General features: G+C 34.9%; 2 protein-coding genes across 2 annotated transcripts; both read right to left on the bottom strand.

The window, feature by feature from the left end:
- Positions 1-1786: 1786 nt before the first annotated feature.
- Positions 1787-4077, bottom strand: LOC120349000 (glypican-4-like; the record flags this gene model as incomplete). The annotated part of the gene is made up of 2 exons (XM_039418940.1): positions 3697-4077; positions 1787-1962 (listed from the first exon to the last, which is right to left on the bottom strand). Coding segments are annotated over exons 1-2 (250 nt in total), but the record flags the coding sequence as incomplete, so codon positions are not given.
- Positions 4078-4106: 29 nt separating this feature from the next.
- LOC120349001 (glypican-1-like) lies at positions 4107-7086 on the bottom strand. The gene is made up of 2 exons (XM_039418942.1): positions 6909-7086; positions 4107-4771 (listed from the first exon to the last, which is right to left on the bottom strand). Exons 1-2 carry the CDS (start codon positions 7054-7056, stop codon positions 4311-4313), a joined length of 609 nt encoding a protein of 202 aa, XP_039274876.1. The 5' UTR covers positions 7057-7086; the 3' UTR covers positions 4107-4310.
- Between the last annotated feature and the right edge of the window lie 4375 nt (positions 7087-11461).

The raw sequence follows: 11461 nt of genomic DNA, 5'->3' as shown, positions 1-11461 counted from the left end.
AATAAATGAAGTAGGCTGAAAGTAGATCAGGGTAACAACTTTCAGTAATATACAGCAGTATGCAGTGGATAATTAAAAAAACATGAGTTTATATATATTATTATATATATATATATATTAATATATATATATATATATATATCTATATATAATTCATTCTAAAACAGGTTTAAAGGTTTGTATTTGTTGGATGGGTGGGGGATGGTTGTCATGTGATCGTTCTAGGGCGGACAGTTTCAGTCATTTGTTCCAAAGATGTTTTTTTAGAGAGAGAGAGAGAGAGAAAGAAAGAGAGAGAGAGAAAGAAAGAAGACGCCTCTGATGTATATCCTCCTAAGACCGCTCTCTGGGTATACACAACCTTAGTACAATATGGGTGTGTAAGTATGGTAATTTCATAGAGAAAATATAGCATAATAAGAGATATGCCATGGTATAGAGCGTTTATGTTGCAAATTTCAATGTTAACTGAAGCCGATAGTAAGTGAAGCTGTGTGACACTGGTAATCTCTCATTCTGTGCCCTTCTTACACTCTTACACTCCCAACAAACCAGTAATAATAGACAGTAGTCGACAGTTCACTCAGCCTCTCTCTCTCTATCTCTCTTTTGAAAGTTTGGTAGAGAGTTAGTGGGAAGGATATTTTTGATATTCTTTCCGAAGAATGGACATGATATGTCCAAAGCTCCGCCAATTTATGTAGATGCATAACAATATAATTTTTATCTAAAGTTATTATATTAAATAGTTATTTGTGCAACTAGTGCGCAAGTGACAGTTTGCTGCACCGAAAGAAACGTTTACGCCCGAGCCGTAGGCGAGGGCGGAATGGTTTCTTGATGCAGCAGAGGAACTTTGCGCACGTATTTCACATTAAGTTTTTCCTACAGTTACCATTGAATATGAAAAGTGGGTTATTATGGGTAAAATTGCCTGAAATGCATCAAATGTTTTTCTGTGTAATTTTATTATTGATAAAAACCTAATCCTAAAATCCTAAAGTCCTCGTTGTCCTTGGTTATAATATATAATAGTAATAATTAGCGCGTTGTGCTTCGTTGCACCTCTGCTCCTATAGCAGCCACAGCAGTCACTGTTACCAACTTCATTTTGATTTTGCTGCACTGTTGCTCCATATAACCTACTAAGTATTTTGCGTTGCCATGTTGCAAATCTGGAGTGCAGAAAAATTTTTCCCGCACTAGAGCGGAAAAGTGATTCTTTGCGTTCTGTAATCAGTGCAGCAATGCCCACTTTTCAACGTAACTGGAGGAAAATTGCTTTTTCATATCATATACAGTTCAATAATTATTTTCTTAGTCTATATTATGTAAATTCATCTATAATTTTGCTGTATTGTAAGCTATTGTATATAAGTGTATAAGCCAGTATATATTGTAATCTACATAAATAAAGTACTCAATCAATCAATTCTGTGCCCTTCTTACACTCTTACACTCCCAACAACACAGTAATAATATCGACAGAAATCGGCTTGAAATTTGAAACATATACGACCTATACCATGGGATATCTTCTTATGCTATCTTTTCTCTATATTAATACTCAGCTACACTCAAAAATATGGATAAGTACAGAAGGCAAAGTACAATATTATTGTACATACGGTGCAACAATATATTAGGTATATGTTAGGTATAGCTCAACGATTTACACTACTATTCTACAAATTGAAGTTCTATTGATTTATCAACTCTACAGTTCTATTCTGAGATGAATTTATTGATTTTATTAGCTCAATATTGAATTAGAATGACAACTGACCGATATCAATCCAGTCGACATCGACTCCCATGTGCGCGTTCTTCAGTTTGTTGTTGATGGTCTTCAACGCGTAGATCTGTTCGTTGAGCAGAGATGAAGGCCTGGATACATCCACCACCACCTCTGGGTTCTTCTGTTGCGGCGTCAGACCATCTCCCGTCACTCTGCTCTCGTATCTATAGAATCAAAACAAAACAGTAATTGATTATTTCATTCATAAAATTATTGTAGTATTAAGACTGTCTCATGCCACTCGGTACTCGTATTTGTATCATCAACACAAAACAGTAATTGATTACTTCATTCAAGAAATTATTATAGCATTATAATACGAAACTTTCAAGACCGGGATGATCTTGAGCTTTAAATTCCTCTCAGTTCGTGATAATTACTTATTCCATTCACTCAACACTAATAATTATAATTGTAAGAAAAGAAAGATATTGTCAAATTTCACTATAAAAATTATTAAAAACTTTGAAATAGTAGGTACCATTGTTTCACGTTGTACTGATGTACTGCTGTATTGCGTTGATAAAAGTAAATTCGTATGGCTTTGGTTGATGGGGAGCCGTCATGGGTCTTACGACTGTCATACTTCAGCCGGGACCGACAGTTAACGTGCCCATCCGATAACACCGGAGTGATCTGGTTAAAAAACTTTTGGTTGTGAGAGGGTTTGAACCCGGGATCTCTGTGCTGCTACGCAAGCACTCTATCCACCAGACCACGGATCACTCCCGACTGCGTTGGTAAACGTGAAACAATGGTACTGTTTTAAAGTTTTTAATAAATTTTATAGTGAAATTTGACAATAACTTTGTTTTGTTATTATGGAGAGATTTCACAACATCACCATCAATTCTACTAATTTTATCTAATATAATGTTTAGAGGACTTTTCCAACGATTAAGGTGCGTACAGACTTGAATAGATGCATTGCAATGTCACCAACGTTTAGGATTTTCACTGTACTTTTATAGTTCGACAAAGTGCCCAGATAAGACGTTATGTCATTGAAACAAGATACGTCAAAGTAAGAAAATATTAAATCTAGGTACCAAAATATAACCTAGTATCCTATTTATTTCAAAACGTTGAGAAGTAATTTAGTAAAAACATGCTGAAAGGAACGAAAATGGATTTTTTACACACACTATTATTACTCCTTGAATTTTTTCACAAGAACGTTTGTGCCTATATACTTTTGTAAGACAATCAGCTAATATATAATTTGTGGCAATCGTTATAAATTCAATGATTTGCAAAACGAATGACTTTCACTAAACCTGAAGCTTAATATTAGGTCAATTTTCTTCAGGTTTACTCAAAAATGTGAGTAAATATTTTATAAATTAACAACTAGAAGTAGTTATACATGTTCAAGTTTCATTACTATTTTAAAAAATGTGTTTAATAAAATATAAATGAACTGAAACTAATTTTGTTAGAAAAAGCGGCTCGTCAAATTGTACACGGTTAGGCTAGTAGGCTAATTTAGAAGTCTACAGTTAGGCTCAACTCACACTCACGCGACTCAGGTGGAGAAGAAACTGGACTCTAGTGGAGAGCATGTGTTTCCAAATGGTGACGTCGCGGAGACTAAGTCGACTGGTCTGAGGTCACCATTGGAAGCACATGCTCTCCACTAGAGTCGAGTCTCTTCTCCACCTGAGTCGCCTAAGTATGAGTTGAGCCTAACTGCATAATAATTAATTCAAATATCCATGAAAAATTCATTGGAATTTTGAAATAATAATTACACATAATAATTTACATGGGTTGGTTAACTGCAATCTATAATGAATCTTCCATCTTTAAGACTAAAGTTATTGGCTCTAAGCACACCATTCTACGAAATAGTTTATTTTTCATCGTTTATATTTAAAACAATTTCCAGTTCAGCTCACCTAGCTTTCTGCGCGCCATTCCAGCAACTATCCTCCTTGCCAGGCCCCGAGGCCACACTGTCTCCATTACACATTTGATACGGAAGCCTGGCCCAATACTGCTTCGTATCCGCACTCTCAGCCTGATATCCTTCATCAGTTTATCCAATCCAATGCATACAGATCGTCACTTTCCTCGTCGCCACTGCCTCCTAGATTGCCATGTTTTCCCGCCCTTGGAAACTGCAGTCTTTCCGTAGACAATTCACCACCGGAAGAAGTAGCTCCACTGTTTTTACTTCCTGGATCTCTACGTAAGCGAGAAATCCTCGAATCTAGATCTACTACTTCTCTTCTAAATCTAAGATTAGTGTCTTGTGCACCTAGTTTCGAGATTAACACAGGAACTGAGGTTGCTGTGTCCCGTTTAAACCTCATCACTGTTTAAATCGTGTTTCAAACCTTCGTTTCCTCTTCTAAACCTCGGATTAGTCTCTAAATCACGTTCTAAACCTTCGTTTTCTGTTCTAAACCTAGAATTTGTGTCCAAATCACGTTCCAAACCTTCGTTTGCTCTTCTAACCTTAGATTAGAGTCCAAATTACCTTCCAAACCTTGGTTATCTCTTCTAAACCTCAAATCACTGTCCAAATCATGTTCTGAACCTTGGTGCTCTCTTCTAAACCTTGAATAAATGATTCCTCACCACTTCTGGAATCATCATACTCCCTTCTAAACCTTGAATCACTTCCCAAATCAGGTTTCAAACCTTGGTTCTCTCTTCTAAACCGTAGTTCACCATCATACTCCCTTCTAAACCTACCACCCTTTAAACCTTCAAAATTTCTGCTTTCCCTGGAACCTTCATGCTCCAAACCTCTTCTAAACCTTGGATAGTTTTCCGGTTCATGATCTGCTGACCGTCTTCTACGCCCCAGCATGGGTTTTCCACAGCTGCTGAAAACTCTCTGGGAAACCTGGGCGGAGCTTTCCTGAAAATTCATTATGGCCTCCGATATTTTGATGTTGATTGGTTGAACGACCATTTCTATGTTGAAGGGTCCCAAAAGGCGTTCCACTAGTTTGTCCATTACATCTGAAATAGAAATAGCAAAATATTAACATAATATCTAACACTGAAATTCAATGTTATCTATATATATGAAAGCAAAATGGCACTCACTGACTGATTCACTCACTCGCAGAACTAAAAGTCTACCGGACCAAAACTTTCAATTTGGTAGGTATGTTCAGTTGGCCCTTTAGAGGTGCACTAGAAATCTTTTGGCTATATTTTAACTCTAAGGGTGGTTTTAAGGGTTTAAAGTTCGTCTTTTAGCATGTATATTCTTCTTATTCGCTTAATTATAATTGAAAAAGGCCATACCATATGTTAATATAGAACTATAAATAGAATAATATCATATGATTATTATATATGATATATATCATATGACATATATCATATGATTATAGTTAGATGCGTAAGGGTCAAAACATATTGGACCAGTGAAGGTAGAGTGTGTTCCTTAATGACTAAATGACTGTACCTTGGATGCTGACAATCTAATAACATTACTGAATTCAAAATTGTTATCACTTGTCAATTATTCTCAAGAATATTCTCGGACCAGAAACGTGAAGTGTGTGACATACACATAATCTTTTGGACTTCATTACATTCAATGAATTTCAAGGAGGAATAGTTCAAGCTAAGCTTAGTTTTCCTCTTCCAAACCATGATAAGAGGATGATTGAGATGATGATATCTATTATCGTTGATCGATGTAATATTGATTGATAAATAATACTCCAGTGTAGGGTCGTCTAAAACGTTGGGAACAGATAGGTTTTTGTAACTGAATTTTGTTGTTCTGATCAAGAGCATTTAAAGTGATTCAATATTATATCCAACTAGCTGGCCCGGCGAACTTCGTACCGCCAAATAGTTTAATGCATCTCATGACAAACTTTAGCTGAATACACACTTGAGGAGGCGCTATGTGACATTTGTTTATATAGATAATTTTCCAAGTGAAAAATAAATTATTTACTAAAAATTATCAATTCTGAACACCGAAGACAGCACAATTATTTTAAACAAAGCACTGTCTTTAGAGTATGTAAGTCTTTAACCTGAGGCCACACTGCTGGATGGTTTCACACACAACAGTCATTTTGTTTTTAGTCGGGGCGTTTAGAATAAAATACATGGCGGTTATGGAGCAGCACACACTCTTGTGTCTATCTACCGACGGCTGTTGTATGACGCAATGATTATAACAGCTGATTTTTATTTCTGTGTGTGGCCAGCTCACGAATCTTCTCCCATAAGGATTACATGTAAACTTTGAAGGGCCGTAGGAAAGAGTCCTGAAGTCGGATTATGAATTTGATAGGCCATAAACCTTCTCCTGAACATAACAAACACAACTACAAAAAGCATCAAATTCGGTGCACACATAAAAAAGTTATTGAATTCAAATTTGAGGCTCGATTTTATTTATATAGAAGATTACTCCACATGAATTAATAATATTCATGGAAACCAGATTTATTAATCAGGTCTAATGCGACGAACTCTGTCGAACAACATAATGATTTATATATTGATCGAATTGATAGGCCTACTATTTTACTATTAATCAAATTGATAGGCCTTTATCTTTTTCATTTATTCATACGAAGAATCAAACTGATAAATATCATTCATTCATTGATACAAAGTACAAAAATGAATTGATAAATAAAAAATACATCAAATGATTGATAGGGAAGAACAGGCTTAGTCCAAAACGGTACATCTCCCGATTTCTGATAGAATAAAACAATCCAAATTATGGTTTTTGTTACTTTGTCTTATCGTTTGTAAGTATTGAGATGTGACCTGGTTTCCATAGTTTTATTTATTCTAGTGGTTTGAATTAGCTCTTTTTTTCTATTGACATGTTTGCTGTACCTAGTTGTTCAAACTCACTGCCGGCGCACAAGTTTTCTTTGCCGGTAGTGCCATTTTGTAAGTTAAAATATTTATTTTATCAATCTGTATTATTTTATGGCAAATAAATGGTCAATTTACTTCCTCAAATAAAATATTCACACTATGAAAAAATTGTGAATTTCTCCATACGGTGAAATAAAAGCTTTATTGTCATTATTTGTTATTTCACTTTGATCGGATATTAATAATAAATAGTTTAATAGATAAATATTATTAAAATTGAGACACTGACCGACAAAAGTGTTCCATTCGGCGTCCAGCTCGGAGTGATATGCGAGACAGCCCTTCATGACGTAATGCAGTAGTTGGAGCAGGCCTTCAGCTCGGGCAGACCTCTGCATGTCGGGCATTGCGTCATCTTCATCACTGCCTTCGTACATTCGCCGCTGAAGTTCAACTGAAAAACAAACAAACATAAAACATAAAACATTTTAATTTCAACAAACAAACTATTAGAATGCAAAACGATATTCATTCAGAAATATAACTACTTAGAATTTTTACATAAACTCTATATTTGGATTGTTTTTATGTGATAAATTACAATTTGAAGCAATTTTAGATATTTGATCGAGCGAAGTGATGTCTAAGATTCAAGTCGACGGTTTGGCATTTCTCTTAATGTTTAAATGTTTATATGTTGCGCATTTACGGCGAAACGCGGTAATAGATTTTCATGAAATTTGACAGGTATGATCCTTTTTTAATTGCGCGTCGACGTATATACAGTTTTTACCGGATTTGTCTACTGTTTTGTCACCAATGTATGAATTATTGAGAAAAGATGTAAAATTTTTATGGTCATGTAAGCAAGAAAAAGCATTTACTAAAAGTAAATAACTATTGTTGTCAGGCAATGTATTAGTGTATTTTAATCGTGATTTGGACATTGTGTTATCTTTTGATGCTTCTCCGTATGGATTAGGTATTGTGTTCCTCATCGTTTCAGTAATGGTGATGAAACCCAATCGCTTAGCGAGTCGTACGCTAACCCAAGCCGAAATAGTTATTTGTGCAACTAGTGCGCAAAGTGACAGTTTGCTGCTGCACCGAAAGAAACGTTTACGCCCGAGCCGTAGGCGAGGGCGGAATGGTTTCTTGAGTGCGCAGAGGAACTTTGCGCACGTATTTCACATTAAGTTTTTCCTACAGTTACCATTGAATATGAAAAGTGGGTGATTATGGGTAAAATTGCCTGAATGCATCAAATGTTTTTCTGTGTAATTTTATTATTGATAAAAACCTTAATCCAAAAATCCTAAGTCCTCATTGTCGTTTGTTATAATATATAATTGATAATAATTAGCGCGTTGTGCTTGGTTGCACCTCTGCTCACTATAGCAGCCACAGCAGTCACTGTTACCAACTTCATTTTGATTTTGCTGCACTGTTGCTCCATATAACCTACTAAGTATTTTGCGTTGCCATGTTGCAAATCTGGAGTGCAGAAAAATTTTTCCCGCACTAGAGCGGAAAAGTGATTCTTTGCGTTCTGTAATCAGTGCAGCAATGGCCACTTTTCAACGTAACTGTAGGAAAAAGGTTATTCTCAGTTATAAAAAGAAGCTTTAGCAATAATTTTTGGCGTGAAACATTTCCATCAATACTTGTATGGTAAACATTTCATATTGAAAACAGATCATAAACCGTTGACAACTATTTTTGGTCCTAAGAATGGTATTCCTCAAATGACTGCAAATAGGTTGCAGAGATGGTCAATATTTTTGTCTGGTATGATTATGAAATAAATTATGTTAGATCTAAGGATAATATTGTAATGCTGATGAATTGTCAAGATTGCCTCTACCTAGTAAAACTATTGATGATGAAGGAGAGGATATACTTATTTGAATTTTGTAAGAGTAATGTGCAATTTTTGAATTTTTTCGATGTAAAGAAAGAAACTGCTAAAGATGTTGTATTGAGTCAAGTATGTGAATGTAAAATATGAATGGCCTGATAATTCTAAAATTGTAGATAAATTGAAACCGTAATTAATAGAAGAAATGAATTGTATGTAGATAAAGATTGTCTAATGCTTGGTAACCGTAATACCTGTTTCATTGAGAAAATTGATTCTAACTGAACTTCATAGTAGTCACCTAGGAGTTCTGAAATGAAAAGTATGGCTCGATCGTATGTATGGTGGCCAAATATCGATTCCGAGATAGAAGAAATATTAAAATCTTGTAAATTATGTTATGAATGTAAGTCGAATCTTCCTAAAGTAGTTCGGCATGGAAGTGGCCTGCTGCACCTGCACCCGGCCATAGAATCCATATTGATCATTGTGGTCCAATAAAAGGAAAATATTACTTTTCCTACAGTTACGTTGAAAAGTGGCCATTGCTGCACTGATTACAGAACGCAAAGAATCACTTTTCCGCTCTAGTGCGGGAAAAATTTTTCTGCACTCCAGATTTGCAACATGGCAACGCAAAATACTTAGTAGGTTATATGGAGCAACAGTGCAGCAAAATCAAAATGAAGTTGGTAACAGTGACTGCTGTGGCTGCTATAGTGAGCAGAGGTGCAACCAAGCACAACGCGCTAATTATTAGTATTGATATTATAACCAACGACAACATTTTTATTCAATTTGACAATAATTAAGGTTTTTATCAATAATAAAATTACACAGGAAAACATTTGATGGATTTCAGGCAATTTTACCCATAATTACCCACTTTTCATATTCAATGGTAACTGTAGGAAAAACTAATATGAAATACGTGCGCAAAGTTCCTCTGCTGCACTCAAGAAACCATTCCGCCCTCGCCTACGGCTCGGGCGTAAAAAGTTTCTTTCGGTGCAGCAAACTGTTACTTTGCTCACTAGTTGCACAAATAACTATATTGATTACCGATGCTTATTCTAAATGGTTAGATGTTATGGAAGCCTCTAGCTTAACAACCGATTGTACTATACATTTGTTGAGAGTGTACTTTGAAAATTGGGATATTCCATTGATACTTGTGAGTGATAATGCTACTTGTTTTACGGCTGATGAATTTCAAAAATTTGTACTTAGAAATGGTATAAGTCACTATAAAACCGCACCATTCCATCCTGCCTCGAATGGAGCGGCGGAAAACGCTGTAAAAACATTTAAGAATAAGATAGAAGTTTTGTCAAAGGAAATGTCAAACGTAAAACAAGCTATTTCTAAATTTTTATTAGAATACAGAAATACTCCGCATTATAATACTGGAGTTTCTCTGCTGAATTACATGTAGGACGTAGATTGTTAACTAGACTTGACCGACTCAAACCTATTGTACTAGCACAAAAGGTATTGAAATCTGAATCCCGGCTAGGACTTGTAACAATAGTTATTTGTATATCTAGAGTGAAAAGTACGACTTTTTCTCCCTGAGGGAAAAGTTTGAAGCCCGAGGCGAAGCCGAGGGCAACAATTTTCCTGAGGGAGAAAAAGTATTTTTCACTCGTGATGTACAACACATTTTTCCTCCATCTACATTTTTTTATAGAAACTGCAAATAAAATCATTTTAATAACTTACGTATTGGTGACAATGTTTCCTAACAACATAACCTAAATCTTAAACTTTAAAACCGCCGTCTGCTTGGCACTGCCGATTGCGCTATCTATCGGCTAAAGTTGTAACAATCAGCTGGGTGTTTACCAAAAATGGCTGACTCCAGATCACGCGGTTCAGATTTGAATTGCAGATCAAAAATATTTGTTGCTGGTATTTTGAATAGAATAAGATATTTTTAAATTGTATAAATTTTTATCGTCTACTTATATTAAGAATATAATATCATACAACATATATTTCATGAGTTGAACAAATTTCTGGTTGTGGTATTGAATTCAGTTGACTCAATGACAGACACCTCTTTATGCTTTCTCATCTGAGCTTAGACCTTCTAACCTATTATAATGTAAGTTTTTAAAATAGAGATGCTTCCCATGTTATTTAAATGGAGTCACTTTTACTCCCTAGGGAGTTTTTCTGTTTTTTACTACCGAGGGCGAAAAAGTGACACTTTAGTATTATGTTTCAGGGAGTAAAGTAAGTACTTTAGACAGTAGGTGGAGGAAAAATAATTTCTTGATGATGATCGTTTAATTACAATAAGAATAAAAGTACATGGATAAAGGAAAAAATATTGATCAAGTGTCCCGTAACTTTCATTGTAAAAACTGAAGATAATCTAATTTGGAGAAGCATGTAAACCAAATGAGGAAATTTGTTAACAGGAAATGTACCAATTGTTGATAATAATTTGAATTTGGATGAATTGTTTAAATAATGGTATTCAAGGTAATGAGTTTGTAACACCTCAGGAGGTGATAGTACCTAAACCTATTGAACCGGGAGAAGTCTCCTGAACCTATTCCTATTTTGAGAAGGTCGATGAGAGACCGAAAGCCTGTCAAAAGATTTGAATTGTAAGACAGAAAACAGAAAGCTGTCAACTGATTTGTATTGGAGTTATTTAATTTGCAGATTTGCAATAATTGATTTCTATTGATTTGTAATTGAGTTTGTATTTTGATTTGTAACTTTGATTTAATTTTGTTGTAACCTGGATTGGTACTTTATTTCTTGTATTGCGCTGCCATTTCTAGAGTACTGCTATTTGAAAAGTATTGAAAGGTTAATGATTTTGTTTAAGAATTAATTAATTATTGTATTAAATACTATAATCATAATACATTATGACATTGGAGGAAAAACTCTTATAAATAAAGAGTATTTATTCATAATTCATAAGTATAACACCTCAAATAAGAGAGGAGAATTGTTATGTAATT

This window comes from Nilaparvata lugens, unplaced genomic scaffold (genome assembly GCF_014356525.2).
Source record: "Nilaparvata lugens isolate BPH unplaced genomic scaffold, ASM1435652v1 scaffold7834, whole genome shotgun sequence".
NCBI classification, from domain to species: Eukaryota; Metazoa; Arthropoda; class Insecta; order Hemiptera; family Delphacidae; genus Nilaparvata; species Nilaparvata lugens.
The sequence above is the reverse complement of the archived record's forward strand: the minus strand, read 5'-3'. Positions and strand labels throughout refer to the sequence as shown.